The sequence below is a fragment of the Phalacrocorax carbo genome, chromosome 25, assembly GCF_963921805.1.
Source record: "Phalacrocorax carbo chromosome 25, bPhaCar2.1, whole genome shotgun sequence".
In the NCBI taxonomy this organism is placed as follows: domain Eukaryota; kingdom Metazoa; phylum Chordata; class Aves; order Suliformes; family Phalacrocoracidae; genus Phalacrocorax; species Phalacrocorax carbo.
The window spans coordinates 2893101-2916121 of record NC_087537.1 but is presented as its reverse complement, the minus strand read 5'-3'; the positions used below and the strand labels follow the sequence as shown (position 1 = coordinate 2916121).

The window sequence follows — 23021 nt, the reverse complement described above, 5'->3', positions numbered from 1 at the left end:
TATATTTTCCTATTTTTTTCCTTTTTTTTTTTTTTTTTTTTTGCGGGTGTCACAGGTTCCTCCTTCGGGCCCAGCGGCCGCAGAGGCCGCCAGACCTACACCCGCTACCAGACGCTGGAGCTGGAGAAGGAATTTCACTTCAACCGCTACCTGACCCGGCGCCGGCGGATCGAGATCGCCCATTCCCTCTGCCTGACGGAGCGGCAGATCAAAATCTGGTTCCAGAACCGCAGGATGAAGTGGAAAAAAGAGAATAAATTGCTCAACTCCTCGCAACTGAGCGCAGAGGAGGAGGAGGAGAAAACGGCGGAGTGAAAGTATTATTTAAAACACACACAGATTTAAAAAAAATTAAAAAAAGGAAAAAAAAAATAGAGAGGGAGGGAGTGAGTGTGTGAGAGCCGAGAGGATGAGGGGGGTGTGGGCTGGCTGCGAGGCCAGGGAAAACCTGCACATTGGTGGGACAAGCCCTCTGCAGCAGCGGCAACAGCTAGAAAGTTTGGGCCACCAATGCCACGGACTCGTGTTCCCCGTGATCTGTCGTGTCCAGGGGAAAAAAAAAACCAACAACAAAAAAATCAGGCTTCTAGTTGCGTTTTGGAATTTTTTTTTTTCCTTCCTAGACCTCCCTCCCCTCCCACTCCACACCCCCCCCGAAATGATATTATAATAATAAAAAAGTGAAGAGAGAGAGAGAACGAGGAAAAGAAAGGGAAAGAGAAAAGACAAAAAAAAAAAAAAAAAGAAAAGAAAAGGACTCCTACCCGTGTTTCTACCCTTGGTGTCACTGTTAGTAATCTGCTAACTCTTGTATTTAATGGAAGTGCTGCAATATATGTCATTTGGGGTGTTTATTGTCTTAATTTTGTAAAAATGTTTCATGCACGGTTGACATAGGGTTTTTTTTTTTAATTTTGATTTTTTCCCCTCCTTTGGTAAATTAATCAAGCCCTGGGGTCTTTGTAATTAGGGTTTTTTGTTTGTTTTGTTTTGTTTTTTTTCTAAGAAAAACCTACTGAAAGAACGAGTACTACCTAAAAGGATGCAAAAGCAACAACAGCGACAAAAAGTTATATTTTATTAATTTTTGTACGTGTTGTGTTTGAAGTTTGTCTTAGGTATGACCATGGAATTCTCTAATAAAAACAAAGTCTTCGATCTCACGCACACCCCCCCTGTCATTATTATTATCTTTCCCTTTTCCAGGGGAACTTCCCATTCTTAAGGAGCAGAGAGTTGTAAAGAAAGCCTTGCTTCTCTCTGTATGACACTGTCTTCTAATCTGCAAGGACAAGCAACTCCAAGCACACGGAAGTTACAGTGGAGAGATAAATCTGGTTTTCCCTCTTTTTGTCTAATCTTAAATGGAAGACCTTTCACCAATAGTATTTCCTCGCTGACATTCTGCTTTAGTATCGCTCTTTTTTATTGTTACAGTACAAAGAGTTATGACGAAACGCTCTCCATATACATAATAAATCAAGGAAACAGGCAAAAATATGTTCTCATTTATCTACCAAAGATACCTAACATTTGCCTAGCATCTTTCAAACATCTGGTCCCAAATCAAAGTGAAGTGTATTGCAAAAAAATCCAGATTTCAAGGGAATTCGCCCTGCGAAAACGAGTAGCTTCTCAGCTCCAGGAGAATAGCCTCCATTTAAGGGGGAAAAAAAGGTGGAAAAAAGAATCTAAACTAAGTCTAATGAGCTCTTGTAAAAGAGCATATTTTTATTTTCCCTTGGAAGCGTTTTCAATGGCTCCTTTTGAGGGGCTGAGTCCGCTCGGGATGGGACGGGGACGGTTTGTGCTCCGTACCAAAGAGGAATCTCCTGCATGCAAATAGCAAACTTTTCCTGGGTTTGGGAATTAAACGAAAGGAAGTGCTTTTTCTGCTGGGGTTTTAGGACTGGAAGCAAGCGACCAGCCCAGCCTATTTCGGATACCGTTTTCTGCTGCCTCACAGGGGGAAAACGCGATGTAACAGTATCTCCTGCCTCCCGTCCCCTTTCCCCACTCCCCGCAAGAAATACCTATGTATGAATGCATTCCCCCACACCACAAGCTGGTTTAATGTCAGTCACTTTTAAAATCAATTCATGCAGAAGCTTCACAGCTGTAGGACATTTACTATTATTGCCACGCTTTTCATTGCCCGTAATTATTATAATTATATGTCACTTTCAATATGGCGCATAATTTCCAATGAGTTGCAGACAAGCATATGAAATTCCTAAACTGCCTTGGAAAAAAAAAAAAGAGAGAGAGAGAGAAAAAAAGAGAAGAAGGGGGAAAAAAAAAAAAGAAAGTAATGCTTAACAAAGCACAGCTCTTTCGCAACGTTTTTACCAATTTCAGAGTGCTTTTGCTCCCCAATATTCCTTGCAGGTTAGCGAATGGAAAGGAAAAACAACGTAGCACAAAGCTGTGTTCAAAGAGGACGTGAAACGCTCAGGAACAAGAATATCCTAAAAGCAACGTTGCCAACCAGTTCCACCGGCTGGACTTTCCCTCCTTTTCCTTTATTCCCCCCTCCATTTTCCCCCCATCCCCCCTTCCCCCCCACCCCCCCACCTCCAGAATTAAGGTGCGACCGCATCGCTGGCTCCGCGCTCAGCGTGCAAGAAAGCTTGACTTTTCTGACAATAACCACGCGAAATAAACCCGAGCAGCCACGCTCCCCCCGCAGCAGCAGCTTCGCCTTGTGTGTGCGTGTGCGTGTGTCCCCTTCAAATATTAAAAGAGAAGACTGCCCGGCCTCACAGCGACCCGCCACCTCATCCTTCGCTGCCTCTCAAACTTCCCCGGCGGTGTTATAAAGGAAGAAATTAAGAGTTTAATAAAGAAAAGGAGCTGGGCGAGAAGACCCACGCGGGGAGCGCGGACACGGCAGGATTCACCCCCCACCCCCCGATCCCCCCGCCTTTCACCTCTGATTTTTAGGAAGGAAAAGGAGAAATAAAAGGGGGGGGGGGGGGGTTGTGCGGTGCAGGGGCGGGTTCGGGGCGCGGGCCCCCCCCGCCCCCGCTCGGTGCGCCGCCCCCGCGCGGCCGGCAGGTGGCGCGCTCCGCCAAGGTGGGGGGCGAGCGCGGCGCCGGCGCGCCCGGGGATTCGGGGCGCCGCGCACCGACTTGGGCCTAAACGACTCCGCGATCGTCATTATTTGTAACCATAGAGCATGAATTACCTCTTGAGGTCATCAGTGAGAATTTACGACTGGTCAACAAAAGCACGTGATTCCCAAACGCACCCACACCCTCCCCCCATATTTGGCCGCATACATAGCAAAAACGAAGTACAGTGCATTGCTATAATTCATTAATACATCATAAATCGTCAAGCACAGGGTTATAACGACCACGAGCCACAAATCAAGCCCTCCAAAATAACCCAAATGAGCTCTTACTTTGTAAACTCGTTCTCAGGGCGCTACCCAAATGGCCCCGACTATCAGTTACTAAATTATGGGACCAGCAGTTCCATGAACGGTTCTTACAGAGATTCAAGCACCATGCATTCCAGCTCTTATGGCTACAACTACAATGGGATGGACCTTAGCATCAACCGCTCAGCCTCCTCTAGTCACTTTGGGGCTGTGGGGGAGAGCTCCCGCGGTTTCCCTTCTCCAGCTCAGGAGAGCAGGTTTAGACAGGCGTCTAGCTGCTCCTTATCTTCTCCCGACTCCCTTCCCTGCTCCAACAGCGAGAGCCATGGAGGCAAACCCGCCCCGTCCCCCTCCGACCAAGCTACTTCTGCCAGCACCACCAACACAAATTTCACAGAACTAGACGAGACCAGCGCGTCCTCGGGAGCCGACGAGGGCACTCCAATAAGCAGCAGCATCCCCCGAGCGCAGGCAGAGCCCATCGCAACCTCCACCGCAGCAACAGAAGGGCAGGCACCTCAGATATTCCCTTGGATGAGGAAACTTCACATTAGCCATGGTACAGCTACTTCTTTTTCCGTCGTTGTCGTTGTTGTTGTTTATTTTCGCACCCCCCTCTCTTTTTCTCTTGTGTTTTTTTCCCCCCCTTTTCCCTCCCCACCCCCCCACCCCACTCCCTTTTTTCCTCTCCTTCCTTTTATTCGGTGGAGGCGCTTTGATCAGAAACGCAGCTATTTATTGCTTTTGTATTTCTTGCTCTGATCGCTGCTTTAAAGCTGCCTCTGGCGCCTGGAGGGGGGGGGGGCGATTTTATTTTAGTTTCGCTATTCTTGCCGCGAAATGTGCGCTTATTTCAAGCTCTTGGCTCTATGTGGATGGTGGGAGAAGGTAATTTAAAAATTGAGGGAAGGGGGTGTTCCTGGGGGGGGGGGGGGGGTGAGGAAAGGAAAGAATTGACCATTAAAATGGCATTATATGCACAGATGGGTCTCTCAGCCCTCTCCTACTCTTATTTTGCTGGGTGTATTCTTGACAATCTGCTCTCGACAAAACCAAAATTGCGAGGAGATACACGGGGAATAGCGACACCCCCACCCCCCCCCCGGCCCCCCGGCCCCCGGTTTTCTCCTGGAGAAAAGAAATCAGCATCAAACCAGACGCCCCTGCGAACAGAGCCAGGCAGAGGCGAAAAGGGGAGATTTGGAGCCCTCGCTCCTCCAGTTAAATTATGACTATTGAGTTGTGAATGTCGGTTCTGGAGGGGCCGAGGGTGGGGGGTTTTACACGTGTCTGGGGGTGTGCGAGGAAGAGGAGGGGGGGCTGTTATTTGGGGAATAAGCAGCTTTCCTAGCTGCTCAAAGGCGGCGAATATTTTACCTCGGTATTTTAAAAAAATAAAAATAATTTTAAAATAGCCTTAAGGATAACAAAAGTCCTGGCAGAAAGCAAAAAAACCCCAACCCCGCTGTTGTCCGTGTTATTCAGACATGACTGGACCAGACGGTAAGAGGGCGAGGACAGCGTACACTCGCTACCAGACCCTGGAGTTGGAAAAGGAATTCCACTTCAATAGATATCTCACCCGCAGGAGGAGAATAGAGATCGCTCACGCTCTCTGCCTCTCCGAGCGCCAGATCAAAATCTGGTTCCAGAACAGGAGGATGAAATGGAAGAAGGATAATAAACTGAAAAGCATGAGCTTAGCCTCGGCGGGCAGCGCCTTTCAGCCATAAATTCTAGAGGAGGAATCGCGAGGAAAGAAGAGGAGACGAGAAAGAAATACGTAAATAAATAAATAAAGCGCCGCAGATCTTAGTTTCGGAGTACTGTACAGTGAGGCACCTTCTTTTCGGCATGTTGTTGATATTCTAAAACAACGCGTATGGTACCGTTATCCCAGGACTGAGTTCATGTCGTGTTCCGTTTGGGCTTTGGGGTTTTTTTTTTTTAAATTTTTTTTTTAATTAAATTTTATTTCCAGACGCTCCTCACGCTCTTGTTGTTCTTATAAATGTCTGTGTCCGTGCTCTCTTGATGCCTTCTGGAAAGCTAGCATGTTTTATGTGAGCCCTTTAAATGTTATAACTTATTTATAAATTGAGAACAGATACGATTGTTTGTTTATTTGTTGGGATTTTCTTCCCTCCCACCCCCCCCCCCACCCCTTTCCTGAGTTTACTGGTTTTGGGTGAGTTCTTCTCTGCCTAAACTAAAATCGGGGGTTCCTGCACTACAGTCGCAGAAAAAAAAAAAAACTAAAAAAAAACCAAACAAAAATGTAAAAAAAGGAAAAAGACAAAAAAAAAAAAAAAGAAAAAGCTCTTGTATCTTTCTGTCTTAAAATTGTCCAGTCTGTGTTTTAGTTCGACCTTCAGGCCAGGATTTCTAGTCCCAGGCTAATTCTGAGACGTACTCTTAGACGTGGGTAAACTTCACTATTAAAAAAGAAATGTATAAAATCGGACCAACAATAGAGTGCTCTAATGTTTGTAAATACTAGAAATATTTCTGATGTGACTAATAGACGGTTTGTAGTGGGCAGAGTGAATGCAATGTTATGTGTAAAAATGGCATCTGTCATGTCTAGCTGCCTGTTAGTACTTTGCCAATAAGCTTTTTGTATTTGTTTGTAGCTTTACTTGAAGTCAAATAAACGTTTCTCCTATTCACAAAGGCTCCCAGTCGCACTTTCTGCACAACCTCGGAGACTTGCAGCACATGCTAAAGCCGGAGAGGTGCCTGGCATGGAGCTGTGCCTGTGCTAGGAGCTCTGAGCAGAGCTGCAGCCTCTCCTGGGCAGCTCCTCGGGAGCTCCGAAACACCAACTATTCACATCAAATACCCTCCGGGCACCGCGCGGACATAAACCGCAACCCACCCCCTTGCCCCAAACGCCGTCTCCCCAAAACCGACACAGACGCCCAGCCCCCCCTCCCCACCCACACCCCCACCGTATCAGACAAACTGGTTTCAAGGACTTCGAGTTGCAATAACACGGTACAAACCCTTCCCCGGCAGCTTTACGTGCATCTCAGGAATTGTCAGATACAGATATCCCCCCGCACAACCTCAAAGCGAGAGGTCTTTACACCCACATATATGTCCGCGTAAAACGGTGTTCTATAGAATTACGGATCTGTGTGCTTGGATAGATACATTTATTATATATACATATAGAACATGTCTCTATAGAATACATTTCCGTGCTAAGCTGCGCTCTCTCCGCTACCTCTCGTCCTCGGTTTATTGTGCTTTCCTGCTTTTACCTCCTTAGTCTCTGGCTCAACATGTAAATAACAGCTCTGTAACTACTGACACTCACTACAACGAGTCATTTCGGCTGCAGATAATTTAACATCATCAAAGATGGCAAACGTTGCCATTTCGCTACCTAGGGAATCTAACACGGCACGAGATACTCCGCTTTAAAGTCGCTCGATTTGGCAAAACGCCACCGACATCTCTACAATACAGCTTAGGCTTTTTGTTCGTAGCAAGTAAAGTTGGAGCTTAAAACTTACCAAACTTAATCTCCCACTGTTTAGGTACTTCTTAAGTGATTTTGAGAGGGATGTGAAGTGGACTGTCAGATCCCAAACCATTTGCTCGCCTTCCCTTGATTTTTTTTTTTTTTACCAATAGCAAACTATACCAAAAGTGGGTATGACATTTAGATGTCAAATGGATAGGGTTTTATCTAGAAGTTAGATCGTAAAAATCGCCCAGACCTCAGACAGATACCCCTCACTGGCTCTCAAAAGTCACGTGAGGTCCATAAAGTTAGTTTTATGGTTTTGGGGAGTTGACAATGTACAATATATTTCACATTCTCTAGAATGTTAAGTGACACTTTAACTGCTTGGTTTGGCTTGTAAGGGGCAGCAATGGGTGAGCACTTTTCCAGATGAGATAAACGTTGCAATTGCAGGGAACATGTTTTGCGGGTCCAGTTTTCAGCCCAGAGAGCCAATAGACTGGAGTCCTGAAAGTAAGTTCTTCTGAAATATTATCTGCTTAAACTATTTTAAAGGGTTGATATGGCTAAAGGCTGAGCGGGGAGGAAAGAGGGTCTGTCTCTCTTTCAGAGCTTTATTTCTCACTTTTAGAAGGTCCTAATCCTTATCCTCCCGAGAGCTGGAATTGCATTACATTTCCATCACAGCTTCGAGGCCCGCAAGTAAACTTTGTGGAAGCGGGAGAAAGAGAAAAATCTGTAGAGATTCATTACCATCGCAAGGCAAACGCCATCCTGCCTTTGCCGGGGGACACGAGTGCTTCAGACAAAGTTTGGGTTTGTCCTTCGCCGTGCAAAAAAGAAAAAAAAAAAAAGAGGCTGGTGCTCGTGTGGTGGAGGTGGTTCGGTGTGGTTTGTACGGCTCGAATCGGGGCCATGCCTTTGCATTTCAATGAGCTGTGTTCTGGCTGTGCTCTCCAGGTTGTTAGTACCTTTTGACTTTCATTCTTTTCACCTGCTTGCCAAAGAAATGTGTGCACCTTTTTTTTTTTTTCCTTTCGGCCTGTGTAGAGACCGTTTGGGGTTGGGTTTTCTTTTTTGTTGGTTGGTTTATTTTTTTGCCCCAGGGCTTTTTTTTTTTTCCCTTTTTTTTGCTTTTTTTTTTCCCTTAGATTTCGGTTTTTTTTCCAATGATACGAACGAGTGTCCTCATGTTTCCGTAGTTCGTTTCTGCCATATGTAGACACTGAATGACCGCTGTTATGTCTCCAGCCTGTCTTGAAGTGCTACAGAAAAATAATCAGAGGGGCTGCAGTTTGCCTACGGACCCTCCAAACCTTACTGAACCCACCGATATCTCACAGATTTCCTTCTCCCCCTCTAAGGGGAGAGCCTGGAGAAGGCAGGCAGCAGCCTTTTTCTTTGGGAAAATAAACAAGTTAGCGGGGAAGGGCAGGAGAGCAGAGCCTGCCATGGCTCGGGGCTGCGGCGGGGGCTGCGTCCCCCCGCTCGCCCGTGGGGCGGGCAGGTGGCCCCGGCCGGAGGCTCCGGCTCCGCGGCCGCGCAGGGGGCGCAAAATAGGGCAGAAAGAGCAAAAGAGGGGAGGGGGGAAGAGGGAGAGTGAAACCCTGGCGAGAGTTGCTTTTTGTTTTGAAAGCTAAATCCACATCTGCAGCAGAGGTGGGGGGACGCTTCGTCCACACCTGAACCAACTCACATCCATTCCCTCCCCCCTCCCCGCACCTTAAAAAATTTTAAAATAAAAAAAAAGTTCAAAGCGGAGGTGCTGGGGGGATGGGGGTTTCCTAGAATTTGGAGCAGTCACGAGCTTCTATTTTTTTTCCCCTCCTTTTTACGGTAAGACAACATTTGGTGGACACATGTCCGTCTCTCTTACACAAAGCAGAATGTCCCCCTTTAGCACACTTTGGAGATTGCTTTTCCTTCCTTGGGCTGTTTTTCCTGTCCTGCTCCATGTGTCTCCTAGTATCTTTGCTATCATCATTTGAACTTCTGGCTTCTCCCTGAGCAGTCAGAGGGTGGCCAGCGCACTCCTGAAAACCCTCTGCTCTGAAAACCTGTAAACACAAATGCAAAAGCTGGGAATTCAGGGAAGGGAAGCAGGGTGCAGGGAGCCTTTCCTATTCAGCAGGCTGGGTTTACGCTGAACAGCCTCTCCCTAATCTCTGAGCAAGCCGGACGCCTGCTTTTCTGTTGGTAATAAAGATATTTCACGGGATCCTAAAGGGCTTCACTGGCACGGTGTTTAAAGGTGAATTTAGCAGCCGAACCACGCCAGGCTGCGGAGGGTTTGTCTACACGGGATTAGGAACGCTTTAGGAAAGGGCATGTGGGGAGAGGTGTGTGATCGTGCTGGGGTTAGACCGAGCGATGGCCTGCTAATTCTTCACCCTTACGATCTGTGCTGGCAACGAGAAAGAATTTCTACCGATTCAGATGATAACGAGCGATTTAGGCAAGAAAAGTGGCGTCCCTTCGCCTTCATGTATGTTTGAAAATGTAACCGTACGTTCAATGCACGCATGTACCCACGGACACCGTGTTTCCAAACTATATTCATCCATCCGTATATCCATAGATACAGCCATCCAGCCACCCCTTCCCATCCATCATCCGCATCATCGTCCCATCCCCACTCAAAGATACGCATTTTTCATAGAGTCCCAGGCAAAGTTTCCTTCAAATTCACTCCGATCACAGGAGGCACAAGGTATTGGCAGGTTTTTTTTTTGTTGGTGGGGTTTTTTTTCCCTTAAATACCACCATTTCTGGTCGCATGGTGTACACAACGTGTTATTTCGAGGGGGGAAAAAAGGCAGACCAAGGGGAATTTGGAATACAGTTTAGGTACAGGACTTTGCAGCGAGGAGGAGACGCCTGTTTGGGTGATGACAGGTAACAACTCTGTGCCACCCCCTCGATTTTAGCCTCCTCGGCACAGGGGTGGCACCGGGCCTGTGGCACAGCAGAGGAGCAGGGGCTGGGTTTTATTGCTGGCATAATAATCATATCACCCCCCAACCTTCCCATCGCTCACACGAAATCCTGTCCTTGAGATCTGCTTTCTACCCGCAGCGTGTAGCATGGCTTGGGGGGTTGTTATTAATTTTATTTATTTTACAAGCTGGGTTTTAGGGCTTTTAGAGGTCCCTCCCCTTCATGGTGTTAACCTCCAGCTCTCTGTGAGGCATAAGGAGGTATCATCTGCTCCCATTTTACAGCCTGGAAGGGGTCACAGGCTTCCCCCACCCCGCCCCAATCCTTTAAAGAAATAATAATTAAAAAAAATTCTCCCAGCTGCTGGTGAAAAGGAAGTATAAAGAGAGTAAACAGGAAAACGGAGCTCTGACCGTGCAGGTAGGCGGGGATTTTCCTTTGCATTTTTCATCGTTTCTCTCACTTTAATGGCATACATCAGACACGGGACAATTAGTTCTTCTGTAGCTGTAGAAGACAGAATAAATATGAAATGCTTTAATATCGGGTCTAAGAATATGAAGAATTTCTAGGACATGGTTCCTACTTAGGAAGGAAAAATATCTTTTTAAAAAAAAAACCTGTAGTTGCACAGACCTTTATGCCATGACTCTGGGCACAGATGGGGAAAACCTCGGGTTTAAGGACCCTCCAAACCTGAGCGCGGTGATGGCCTGGGTAGACTGGGGCTGTGTGCCCCAAATGTGCAAAGCCTGCCACAGCCCGGAGGAGCCCCTGTGAGCTCACCTGGCCCACAGCATCTCTCACGTACTAAAAATAGGTGCAACCATGCCCACTTTTCCCTCTTTTTTTGCTCCCCTGCCATGTGTCTTTCGCCTCTCCCCATCCCCAGAGGTTTCCTCTTTCGTTTAGTAAACAGTATCTAAACCTCACTGGCACTTTGGCGGGGGGAGGACGGACACACGACACGACCAAACCCGGGGAGGAAAAAACAACCCCCAAAGCAGTTATTTCTCACCCAAGACCCATCCCAGGTTCCACAGATCGGACAAGCCAAGCTGAGCATCTGTGTTAATTACAGGGCCCGTCCGCCCCCCCTCAAGCTGCCTTTTGGGGCATCTCCCCAGGGCCCTGTGCCAGGGCGTGTGTGGGACCCCCATACCCAGGCCGCTGCTGAAGGGCGAAAAAGATGAGATTTCACCCCTAAAGTATGTTCCCCAGGCTCGTTCAGCAATAAATTGGGGTGGGGGCGAGCGGGGGAAAATGTGCCTGTGAGCAGCACAGAGCGGTTTGGGGAGCCCTTCCATGCAAAAGGCAGCTTGATGTTGCAATGCCGTTGTCAGGCCATCTTGAATAGCTTTATTTATTTTTATTTATTTATTTTAGGATTTTTTTTAAAGCGTTTGTGCATTTTAGACCTTTTTTTGCGCACTGGGTACGGTGTAACACGAAATAATTTTCCCTTCCACCCGGATTTTAAAAACTCGACCAAGAAAGCGAGCAGGCCAAACTAAAAACAAAACAAAAACAAAGAAACCCTACCAAAAACAAACTTCGCCAAGGTAACCTAGTTGCAGATGTGTATGATGTCTTATTTTATTCACCAAAAAGTGATTAAAATCTGTTAAAGGATTTAATTAAGAGAATTAAATGAAAAGGAAGGGGCACAAATGAGTTGGAAAAAAGCGAAGCTATTCTAAACGATTAAATCGCCATTTTAACAGTATAATGGGGTTTGCATACTGAAAAGAGAAATCAGAGCTCATATCTCATCAATAATTCATAGGCAAGAGGGATCATTCCGAGGTCAGCAGACTTGTACAGCCCCGGCTCCTCTCTCGGAGGAGAGGGTGAGCATCGTATCACAACACAACACGGACCCCGGGGGCTGCCGGGTCACCTTTTTAAGGAAAACATAAGCTCCAGGGTTGGGGTTTTTTTCTTTCTTTCTTTCATACTTTCTTTTTTTTTTTTTTCAATATACCAAGTCCCACTGCCCGGCTGTGCTGGTGACTGGCAGATGAGAGGGGGAGGGCTGGATGGGGTTGATATTGCTCCAGTACAGACACACACCAACAATGTGGTAATTATGCTTTTGAGAAGCCAAAGGGATCTCCCTTCTTTTTTAAAAAAATTCTAGTTGTTTTCTGTTTTTCCTTGGCCACAAAAATGAAGGCTGCGGCTCCTTATCTGCCTTGGCGGGGGCGGGCTGGCGGCAGGGACTCGCAATGGCACTGCTCGGGCTTGGGTTTCATTCTAGTTAAAGGAAGAATCTGATTATTCACCTATTTTTTGTGCAACAGTCCTGTAAATTACTCCAGCCTACACGCACAGAGACACACCGTGACCTCCCCAAGAAGGGAAAGCTTTCCAAGGAAGGCAGCCCCTTCCCTCCAGCTCCGCTCCCCGAGCCCCTTTCCCTCCCCCACAGCTGAATTTCAGGCTGAGAAATTGCTTTCTTTTCCCCAGCCCCAACCTCTTCCTTTTTTTATTACACGTCCGACCTGAAGGGAAGGAGCTGCCGGGATTATTTAAAATCCTCTTGATAAAGGTCTCTCCTCAATTAGGGAACCCGAAAAGGACTATTATGGGGTTTGGCTCCTCCTCTGGGGGTCTCTTTCCAGTCCTAGAACGGATTTAAGAATGAAATTTTCTTTCAGAGCGTGGCTATTTCGGTGTCGGAGCTGATTTGTCCCATCCTTTCCTCTGCCAATATTAAATAAATGGTATTTGGAAGGGGGTTGAGAACTTAACTGGGGAGGTGTCCGCCCTGCGTAGTTTTCCCGTGTTCTGTTACCCTAAATAGCTTGAAAAAGAAACTATTTTGACAGCGAGCGTTGAAAGAATAAGACTAGTATGGGTTGCCCCCCTCCGCTTTGATTTATCTCTTTTTAACATGTGTATGTATGTGTATGTATATACATACACATATATATATACCCTTCAAGTCAAAACAAATTACGGCGCTGGGGGTTTTTTGCGAAGGACGTTCGCATCGTGCAAATCAGGGCTCTGTTTATGCGGGAGACTTTGCAAAACGGGGGCGGGGGGGGATGTTTGGGAGGGATGGGATGGAAGAGGCGACCCCGGGCAGGGGGATTCGGCTCAGCCGCCTCGCCTGTAACGTCCCCAAGCAGCCAGCAGAGCTCGCTTCAGACCAAGTTCACTGCCAGCAGGGACGGGCCGAGCCGGGCCGGGCTGGAGCGGGACCGGCCGCCCCCAGCCCCGCGTCCCCCCGGGCTCCGGCTGCCCCCGGGCTCCGGCTCCCCCCGGGCGGCCGCGGCGCTGCTCCTCGCCGAGCTCCGGTGCTCCAGAAGTAATCACAGGAACACCTCCTCTCTTCACCCCCCAAACACGGGGAAAAAAAAATTAACCCCCCCCAAATCAGAGCAGGCTCATTACCGCAGGCAGCAACTCACCCAGGTGAAACCTCAAATAAAAGAGAAATAATGCAGCTGTGGTTTAAGGCTTTTTTTCTTTCTCCCCCTTTCCTGTTATTTTAAATGTAAAAGTGGAGGGGAGCAAAAGGGAGACAAACCCGGCGGTCTGAGACAGCGATGGGTGAGCTGGAGACAAACACCTAATGTTTGCACAGCTCTGATTTTTTGCTTTCCCCTGGGGGGGGGTGGTGTGGGAAATAACGAAGAAATGTCCATATTTTTTCCCCTCCTTTTCTTTTTAAAGTAAAATAAGTAAAATAGGGAAACCAGCGCCGCGTTAGTTTCTCGAGACGTAGACGGTAACTCTGGTCTTGGGGGGCTTGTTAGTACAGCGTTATAGCTCGAGGGGTCAAAAAGTTGAGGGTCAAAAGTTTACGCTGTGCGTGACTCAGTCTTGTGTATAACCCTGATAGACTGATGTCAGCGTGGAAAAAAGCGAGAGAGAGAGAGAAAGAAAGCGGGGAGGGGGGCGAGGTGGGAGGAAGAGTCTCTGCTTATGGGCAGAGATGGGAGAAGATGATGGCGAGGTGGGAGCGACCTTCAGCCGCAGCCGTAGGGGCGGGGGGGGGGTGGGTGGGTGGGTAAAAAAAAGGGCTGCAGGATTTGGGGTGGGATGTCTGTAGAAAATAAGGTAGATTGATTTGTGCCTCCCGTGAGGAAACGCCGAGCGACTTCTTAGTATTTTTCTAAGATAACCCCTGAAACGCTATTTGGAGTCGAATTAACAGAATTAACAGAATATAGGGGAAAATGCATTTATTAAATCCAATTACGTGGAGGTCCCTCTAGGATATTAACGCGAGTAGTTAAAAAATAATTTTCATTCCAGCGTCAATTTTGTTTGGATAGGGTTTAAACTGTACTAAAAAAAATTTAAAAAAAAAAAAAAGTCTGCCACGGTTGGTGTAAATGTGTTCTAACATCTTTACTTGGAAACCCTTCCAAACCCCTTGGAAAGGTGCCTGGCTCCCGCCTCCCCCGGGCGCCGCAGCCCCAAACATTTTTTTAAATACGTATTCGGTGTCAGTGCAAATATTCATCCAAAAAAACCTACAAGAATTAGCCGAAAGAACGTCCGTGATTTACTGTTTGCATCGCTACCTTCAACGGAGCGGTCTAGAATGGTGACAGATAGGCAAAATCAAGGGGCTGATGGCTTTAAACCATTCGATGTATGTATTTAAAGGCGCTTTTAAGTGCCCGTTTCGTCGCTCGGTCCGGTTGAAGCAGCTATTTTTGTTTTGCAGCACGCTTTCCGTCGGAATTTGAATGAAATGTTTTATATTTCTTGCTTGAAATGTGACTCCACTCTGGTCATTGCAACAGTTTAATGAACTGATATAATAAATATTTCCCTTGGCATTTCAAAGTTATTTCTACACTGCCAGACTTTGAACCCTCCAAACTCTAAATATTATTTGCACTGGGACCGGGGAAGATCTTTTCAATAGCTTCTTAAGCAAACAGTCGTAGCAAGGCAAACTCTTCTGGAATAATAAAAAAAAAAGCCCTGCAAATTTGCTTTTTTTTTTTTCCCCCTCGGCTTTTAAATATTTTCAGTGACTAAATACGTATAACAAGGGTCATTTTTCTTGGAAGAGAAAGAGAGAATATTAGAGCCCTGGGAAAGGCATTCTGGAAAATCCATTTGCTTTCCCGATGCGGATATATTCATGGAGTAGGTGAAATTCAAGAGAACGTAAAGCGTTTTGTTTCGCGTGATAAGGCTCGGGTTTAATTAATTGCCATGAATTTGCTTGGTATTTATAAAATATCACTATATAAGGGCTACCGTTTAGTTGTAACTTGGGTGATTCATCTCTTTGCCCTTGTAATTACTATACTTATCTCTCTCGAACAGTCATTTCTACTCCAGGTTTATAGAACAGGTAATGGATAATAAAGGCCATTTGTTTTCGGGATATTAAAACAAGCAGGTATAATTTCACGGTAATAAAAAAAATAAATAAATAAACACCACCACGACGCAACTTTCCTTATAATATTCACTCCTACATCATAACGTTTAAGTTTCCATTTAGGGCCGCGTGTCCCCGCGAAGGGGGTTCATTCGGAGAGGTGGAAGGAGGGAGGGGAAGGGAGAGGGAGGAAATTAAAGGTATCATTTTCAAGGATATTTCTAATTTGTCTCCCTCGCTGGGGCGGACTCGCCTTGGCCCGCGTTGAGGGTCTCCGGGTACCGGCCAGGGGCTGCAGCCACAACCCAGGGTGGGGGGTTTCTTTCTTTTTTCTTTCTTTTCTCTTTTTTTTTCTTTTTTTTTTTTCTTTCTTTCGTTTTTGTTTTGTTTTGTTTTTCCTTTTCCCTATCGGACAATCGATTGAATGCGCTTTTTAAAATTCCGATTTACTTTCCAAATGACCTCTTTATGGCGGGGAGAAACGCGGGGTTGGAGCTGGTGGTTTAAACGGGGAGATAAATGGTGGCGAAGCCCCGCAGCCCCCTGGCAGGGATGCTCACCCCGTCCCTCCGGCGCGGGCTGGAGGTGAAAATTTGGTTGTTTTTTATTTTTTTGTCATTACAACTGAAAAGAACACACGAAGCTGGCTGGGAAACCGCGCAAGGCTTAAATCTTCCTTTCCCTGTTGCAAAACAGGTGTGGGTTAATTTCTACCTAACCCTGCAGCCCCCCTCGGCACGGTTACACAGCTCGGGCGCCGGTTGCTTCTTATTAAAAGTTCTGCCCTAAGGAAGCACCTCAGACCTCCAGCGCTCCCCGTTTGCTGGGCGGGGGGGGGGGGGGGGGGAGGATGGGGGGAGGTAAGAATCCCACTCTAATTCACAAACCCGAACGGTTTGTGCTTCTGAAAAGGGGAAGAAATTAAAATAAAATCCCCATTCTCACTGCTGCCAGGCTGTAGAGGGAGATCTCCGGGCGAGGGGGGGGGATATATCCGGGGAGGGGGGGATCTAATGGATGAAGGAGCGCGGAGCGGGGCTGGGAGGGCGCGGAGGGAGCGCGGCGCGGGGTGAAGCGCGGGTCAGCGCGGCTCTCGGCGGCCGCCGCGCTGCGGACACGCCTCGCTGTTTAACAAAGACTGACAAACTATGAGATTAATACCAAAACTTGCGGTTTTCCCACCCCAAAATGCTCAGAGGGCCTCCTGGCGCTGCCAGGAGCAGTTCCGCTCGCCTTTAAGGACAATAGTGGTTTATACTGGGGGCGCGGGGGAGGGGGCACCAACAAACCCCACAAAAAAAAAAAAAAAAAAAAAGAAGGAGAGAGAGAAATTAGTGTTCTTACCGCGAAATAATCTCATTGAAAAAGCAACACGGGGGAGAGAAAGCAGGATAGCCCAGGCTGGACCGGGGCGGGGGGTGGCGGGGGTGGGGTGGTGGGGGTTTAGGGGGGTTCTGTAGGATTCCGCCTCCAAAACCTTACCAAGTTTGGAGGGAGCGCCCCAACCCCCTCGGGGATTACTCCGAGGGAAGGACCCACGTTTTGCCAAGGTAGGTACCGCCGTCGGCGTTACACCTGGGCCGGGCTGGGGGGGACCCCCCTCCCGCTTAGTGCCCCCTCTCTGGGGGGGCGGAGGCGACCGAGGAGGTGCTCAGCAGCGGGAGCGGTTCAACAGCCCCCCCTGCGCTGGCAGGTGCCTTTGGGAGGCTTTTGGGGAGGGTTGGGGGTACCCCCGGCCTCCCTTTGGGGTGGGGTGGTATAGGCCGGGGAGCCCGGGGGACCCCGCATACACACACCCCCCCACCCCCCCACTGAGTCTGCTTTGAAATGGAAAAGAGCCCGAGAGAAATTTGCTGTGAGAAACTTCCGCGGCGTGGGGCGGTTTCCCAGGGAAAGGGAGAAAGGTGTGCGGGGAGGGGGGGAGGGGGGGGGCAGCGAAGGGCTGCCTTTAATTTGGGATCAGAGGCGGTGAGGGGGAGATTTCTTGGAGGTGTGGTGGGGGGAAGATTTCTGGTAAACGCTAGGGGTGCTGGTTTGCTAGCGCCAAAGCCGTTCTGTCATTGGGAAGGAAAATTAAAACGGATTTATTTGGTTGTTTCTTTTTTAAAAAAAAAAAAAAAAAAGATGTGGGAGGGGGTTAAAAATACGGAATAGGCCTAGTTGTTGCTATTCAGACTCCTCTCCTCGGTTAGGGGATCGCTACGGCACTGGCTGCGGGGAAATACAATAAAATAAATCAGAGAAGGGGGTTGGAAAGGAGGAATAAAATTTAAGAGGAAAAGAAAAAAGAGCTCTAATGGGTTTGGTTCTGTAGAATTATTTTATGGCATCCATCTACACGTTGTACAAGCAGATTTGATTTGGCTTCTTACTTTTACGGCAGGTTTTAGAGGGGAAGATACAGTTTAGGGTTGCTGCCCGCTCCCCGCAAAGCGGGGGTGCTGGGTTGGGGGGTGGGAAACGCTCCGCTGGGTGCAAAAGGCGTCTTCGCTTTGCTCCGCGTCTTTTGCTGGAAAGCCGGGGGTGGCGCGGGCGTGTGAAACTGCTCGGGGCTTGTCCTGAGCGCGTGGGGGTTTGGTTCTTAAAATACGCCTTCGTTTTTCTGTTTTTCTGGGAATTATACGTTTTATCAGGAAAAGCGACTATTCACCCTAAAGTACCTGAAAAATCGGGGGGGGTGTGTGTCATTTGTCCGGGAAAACCGCGGGACATTCGTTCTTGGCCGCAACTAATTTTTTGGTAGAAGAAAAAATGCAGTAGCTTATGAAATATATTTAAGATATTTTCCTGGAATTTTAATGGAGGGGAAACGCCGCATTTCTCTGATAACCTCTTTGCGGTGGCATTTAAATGCAATGAATTCGGGAGATGCTTGACCAAAAAATGTTCTGCCTTTTGAAATACAAGGAAACAAAAAAAAAAGGGGGGGGGGAGAGAGGATGCTATACTTTTAATCTCTTGGGCAACTGTAATTTTAAACGAAATCTCAACATGATGCTACCCTCATTAGTTCCGAATGAAGGTTCATTACCTAGACAGTATGAATATTTTATTGCTTTATATCCCTTTTTCGGAAATGAAACGCCTTTGATCTTTTTCTCGGGTTGTAAAAAGAATTGCCTGTCATTAAAAAAAAAACCTGTCGTCCCATCTGCCTTTACATTCTGTATTTCTTTTCATCTGTTTCTTTCCTTTTTTTTCTTTTTTTTTCTTTTCTTTTTTTTTTTTTTTATGATTTATCCGCACCCGCCCGTATAAACCCAAACCTTGGTTGACCTCCAGGAACGAAATGTGGGCGCTGCGTATAGCGAATGATTACGAGGGTTTCAGGACGGAGGGGGACTGAGCTGTGGCATTTTGCTTTTAAACAACGGTTATTTTGGTTCGAGCCTCGTTGCGCGTCTATATTTCTATATTCAGTCCCAGAGCTGATTTTTTTTTTTTTTTTTAGCACAGCGGTAAATTAATGCGGGAGGGACGGAGGAGAAGGTAGCAAAGTTCTAGTTTTTTTTCTAATCTGGGATGAGCTATTCGGCTACTGAGTTGGTGCTTTAATTAATCGTCTTTCCTCTGAAGGGTGAATCTTTTGACCATCTTTAGATTAATTCTCGATCTCTCGAGTCACAAAACTTTACCCCCCTGCCCCAGAAGATAATTATGGCGATAGGCGAAGATCTCTGACCGAGGAGGATGCATCTGTCTTCTATATGTACCCTGTAGATCCGAATTTGTGTAAAGGAAGTTGGGTCACAAATTCGTATCTAGGGGAATATGTAGTTGACACAAACACTACAGGTCACAGTCCCAGAAGGCATTAAAACCCAAACCAAACCCCCCAAAAAGCCACCCCTCCCTCCCCCGAGCTCTAACTAAAAGGGCGCAAACAAGGTTTTAACCAGAAAACTGTTTTAGAGCTGAAAAGAAATAGGTTGGGGTTGACCTTAGCTCAACTCCAGCGCTCCTGCGATAAACTTTATCATCGCTTCGAGATAAAATCTGAGCTGCGAAGGCGGGCGGGGGGTGTGGGGGGGTCAGGGGCGTTATTATTGCCGTCCGAGAGCCAGGGTCCCGCTAGTGCTTCAGTTGGTGGCATCTCAGCACCGACACCGAAAGAAATTTTTTTTTTTTTTAATATATATATATATATATTAATTGCTTTCTTTCGTGCCGCGCGTGGGGAGCTTATTGCGCGTTTCGGGTCCGAACACGGCTTTGAGGAATCGGGGGTGCCTCTGGAAAGGCTGCTGCTCTGCTCGGGCTTTTAAAGCGTCTTTATTACAAGAAGGGCGAGGCGAAGATGCATTAGGACTTGGGCTAATTCGCTTTTGTAATTGTTCATCAAGTCCTTGATTTCTTGCTTGGAGGACGGGCTCCTTTTTTTCCATCGGTGCGTGGGAAAACCAGGCAATCTCAGAGCGCAGCTAAATGTGATTTAGGAGACCGGGTACCCCGAATTAGCTGATGAATTTCTTATCGATCCCGAACGAGCCCTATTCATCTCTGCCAGGCTCGGGGCGCAATGTCCCTTCCCGTATCACCTTAGGACGGAATGAGATGCAGCCACCACCCGGAGGGACCGCCATGGATCATGTGCTGGGGCAGCGGCTCCGCGCCGCAGCCTCCCCCCACCCCAAAAAAAAAAAAAAAAAAAAAGCGGGGTTACCCTCTATTATATTATTTTTAATTTTTTTTTTTGTTTGGGGGGGATTTTTATTTTTCCCACCCTCCCTCCCCTCGGCCCCCCCGCGCCCTGAGCCAGGACACACCCCCGAGGGGTGTGGGCCGGGGTGGGGGGGTGGGGGGGGAGCCCCGCTTCTCGCCCACGGGGCGCTGCGGAGCCCGGGGCCGGCGGGGCCCGGCGGCGGCGGGGCCGGGGGAGGCCGGAGGGGAGCGGGCGCCCCCGGTCGCCTCCCCGGGGATGCTGGGGGATGCTGGGGGCCCCGGGAGAGCCCGGGCTGGGCAGATTTCCTTATCCGGGGATCGCAGGGCACCTCGCCATTGGCCCGCGCTGTCACATGGACTCCAACTTTGTTCACTTGACAGTAAGTAGGAGGGTTTCACGAAACAGGAAAACGAGTAAAGGGGGGGACAGGAATAAATTTTAGGAGAGAGATATATATTTTTTTTTCGTGTGTGCAATTCTAAGAAATTAATGGCCATGAGCTCGTTTTTGATCAACTCCAACTATGTGGACCCCAAGTTCCCACCCTGTGAAGAGTATTCCCACAGCGATTACCTTCCCAATCACTCGCCGGAATATTACAGCAGCCAGAGGCGAGAGAGCACTTTCCAACATGAAGCGATGTACCAGCCGCGGTCAGCCTGCAAGGAGCAGCTCTACTCGTCCTGTCAGAGCTCCGGCCACCAAGCAGCGGTGTTATCCCCCCGGGGTCATGTCCATCCTCCGGCCGGACTGCAGAGCCACCTCTCTGAGCCAAACCATCCCTGCGAGCCGGTCACCCCCAGCCCACCACCCTCCTGCAGCCAAAACTCTCTGAACCAAAGCCCTTCCAATTCCTCTTGCAAAGAGCCGGTAGTTTACCCCTGGATGAAAAAAGTCCATGTAAGCACGGGTAAGTGAACTAAAGTGGCTTTGCTTTATACTAAGTAGCACCTCAAAGTCTTGTAGAAATCTTATTGCACCAGTTGTAAAATAACCATTCGTGGAGATTTACGATCGCCTGTTTGCAGAGCGGTATAATTACATCCTCCATAAATTTTTATTGCTCTGCTTGGCCATGTGCCTTTGAAGTCTCTGTTACCATCCTCCTCCAATTTCTTGCAGGCTACTTTTTTTTATGGCTCTTGAATCTTCATAAGTTAAGTTTTATGTTTTCGTAATTTGTATTTAAGTGGCGGGTTGAGTAAACTTTTACTATTTTCCTTCTCCCCCCCCCCTTTTTTTTTTTTTTTAGCGTGATATTTATTAAAAAGGAGTGTCTGTGTTTGCCTGTTTGCATGTGTGTAGGGGGAACTTTAAAGATTTGGGGATAGCAGAGCGATGCTCGAGCAGGGGTGTGTATATGTGTGTATATACACGCGCAGAGGGCATGGAAAATGTGTCTGGGGGACCTTATAAAAACGTTTAGACAGGAATACACGTCAAGCAGCGAGGATGGAGGTGGAGATTGGGAGATAGGGTCTGGGTACTTTTTTAGAAGGTTTGCGGTGTATTTTTTTTGAGTGTACCGCCCCACCAAAAGAACGTGCGATGCTTTTTTTGGGGGGGAAAGGATCCATTAAAGGAACAGCTCAGTAATTCTTCTGCTCTTTTTTTTTTCCTCCCCCCACCCTTTTTTTTTTTTTTCCTTTTTCTTTTTCCTCCTTTGTGTTTGTTCAGTAAACCCCAATTACTCAGGAGGGGAACCGAAACGCTCCCGCACAGCCTACACCAGGCAGCAAGTCCTGGAGCTGGAGAAGGAATTTCACTATAACCGCTATCTCACCCGGAGGCGCAGGGTCGAGATCGCCCATTCCCTCTGCCTCTCCGAGCGCCAGATCAAAATCTGGTTCCAGAACAGGAGGATGAAATGGAAAAAAGATCACAAGTTACCCAATACCAAGATCAGGTCTAATTCTTCCAGCTCCTCTGCCAGCCTGCAGATCCCACAAGGAGGATCTCAAAACCGATCCCATGGACCAGCCACCAGCCTATAACTATTCCCTGGATGGATGGATGGATGGATGGATGGATGGATGGATGGATGGATGGATGGATGGATGGATGGAGTGTGCGTGTTTGTGGGTGTGAGTTCGTGCGTGTGCAGGGAACACATTGTAATTTGTTGGGGACTTTTCTTTTTTTTTATTATTTTTAAATGCTCTAAGAAGCGAGGGAAGGAGGGGTGCTCTTTATTTATAGGGGGAACAGAGGGAGACTCAGCTGCAACAAAGCAGAGCTGTGCCGTTGCGCCTCTCTTCCATTAAAAGGAGGCTGTAGATAGTAGTTTTCAGATTTGGCTAAGATGGATCCTTGTTTCATCTTTAATCACGCCAAGCTCTGCCCCATTTGTCATGTTTACTCTCCCGTACAAAGGATGGACCTTATGTCTGCTATTACCTCGACAACCAGCGCTCACTTTAATAAATGAGGCTCAGTTTCTTCAAGACGAACTGGATTTTCTCCCCCCCCCCTTCTTTTTTCCCTTCTCTTTTTCTTTTCTTGCCTACCAGCCACAAACGGAAAGTTTCTGTCCCGCCATCCCAAAGACGCGGCGATTCCAGCGCAGCCCTGCAATGGGAAAAAAAGATAAATCTCCCCAAACCCAACAAACACCCCCAAAATCCCCGACGGGGACCATGGGGAGCGGGAGGGGGGGCTGCGTGGGGGTGGGGGTGGGCACGGACCCCTGGAAAAACAAGGAAAATTAGGTCAAGTGGGTGATGGACAAAGAAAGGGAGAGGATGGAGAGTGATGGAGGAGGAGGACCTCCCCCCCCCCGGCCATTCTGTTGAGTCCAGCAGGTTAATTGTGAGTCTGGGAAAGGGGGGGCAGGAGGGGAGGGGGGGCAAAAGGGGGAGGTTAGAAACCAGGGGGTGACCACTGGCACCTGAACTCATCCCCCCAGCCCGGGGTGAGGGGCGGCGGGGGGTGGGCGTGGGGGCTGCTCTCTGTTTAGCCCAGTTTTGTACTGAAAATGTGAATTAGGGCCGGAGGGGTGAGGGCTCCCCCCCCCGCCCCCGCCTTGGGGTGAGCACGGGGTGAGGGGTCTGGCCAGGCTCCCCCTAATCCCCCGCCCTCCTCCATCCCCTCCCTTTGTCCTTCGCGGTGTCCAGGATTACCTGTAAATAGCAGAGAAAAAGAACAAAACCAACCAAACAGACAAAAAAAAAGCGAAATTGGAAATAAATTTTTTCATTGTGAA

The 23021-nt window shown here is 48.0% G+C and overlaps 3 protein-coding genes and 1 long non-coding RNA gene across 8 annotated transcripts in view; 3 read left to right on the top strand and 1 right to left on the bottom strand.

Moving 5' to 3' along the window:
• Window positions 1-1163, top strand: part of HOXB6 (homeobox B6) — a 10444-nt gene extending 9281 nt beyond the window's left edge. For both annotated transcript variants that reach the window (XM_064473311.1, XM_064473310.1), the window contains exon 3: window positions 56-1163. In XM_064473311.1, coding sequence (XP_064329381.1) covers window positions 56-315 — 260 coding nt within the window. In that variant the 3' untranslated portion in view covers window positions 316-1163. The remainder of the gene's footprint in view (window positions 1-55) is intronic.
• Window positions 1-10299, bottom strand: part of LOC135317299 (uncharacterized) — a 21999-nt gene extending 11700 nt beyond the window's left edge. Inside the window, exon 1 of one of the 2 annotated variants that reach the window (XR_010376309.1) lies at window positions 10211-10299. This is a non-coding gene — a long non-coding RNA (uncharacterized LOC135317299). Of the gene's footprint in view, window positions 1-6906; window positions 7164-10210 lie in introns of those variants that run through there. The other variant, XR_010376308.1, reaches the window with a different exon arrangement.
• HOXB5 (homeobox B5) lies at window positions 3034-6054 on the top strand. Its single transcript, XM_064473306.1, has 2 exons — window positions 3034-3944; window positions 4871-6054. The coding sequence occupies exons 1-2, from the start codon at window positions 3395-3397 to the stop codon at window positions 5116-5118; spliced, it is 798 nt and encodes a 265-aa protein (XP_064329376.1). The 5' UTR covers window positions 3034-3394; the 3' UTR covers window positions 5119-6054.
• Window positions 7212-23021, top strand: HOXB4 (homeobox B4). Of its 3 annotated transcripts, none has more exons than XM_064473304.1 (3): window positions 7212-7373; window positions 20303-20729; window positions 21497-23021. In XM_064473304.1, the coding sequence occupies exons 2-3, from the start codon at window positions 20309-20311 to the stop codon at window positions 21811-21813; spliced, it is 738 nt and encodes a 245-aa protein (XP_064329374.1). In that variant the 5' UTR covers window positions 7212-7373; window positions 20303-20308; the 3' UTR covers window positions 21814-23021. The 3 variants fall into 3 exon arrangements, with proteins under 3 accessions (XP_064329374.1, XP_064329375.1, XP_064329373.1); XM_064473305.1 differs by lacking the exon at window positions 7212-7373 and adding an exon at window positions 16294-16706; XM_064473303.1 differs by lacking the exon at window positions 7212-7373 and adding an exon at window positions 17169-20198.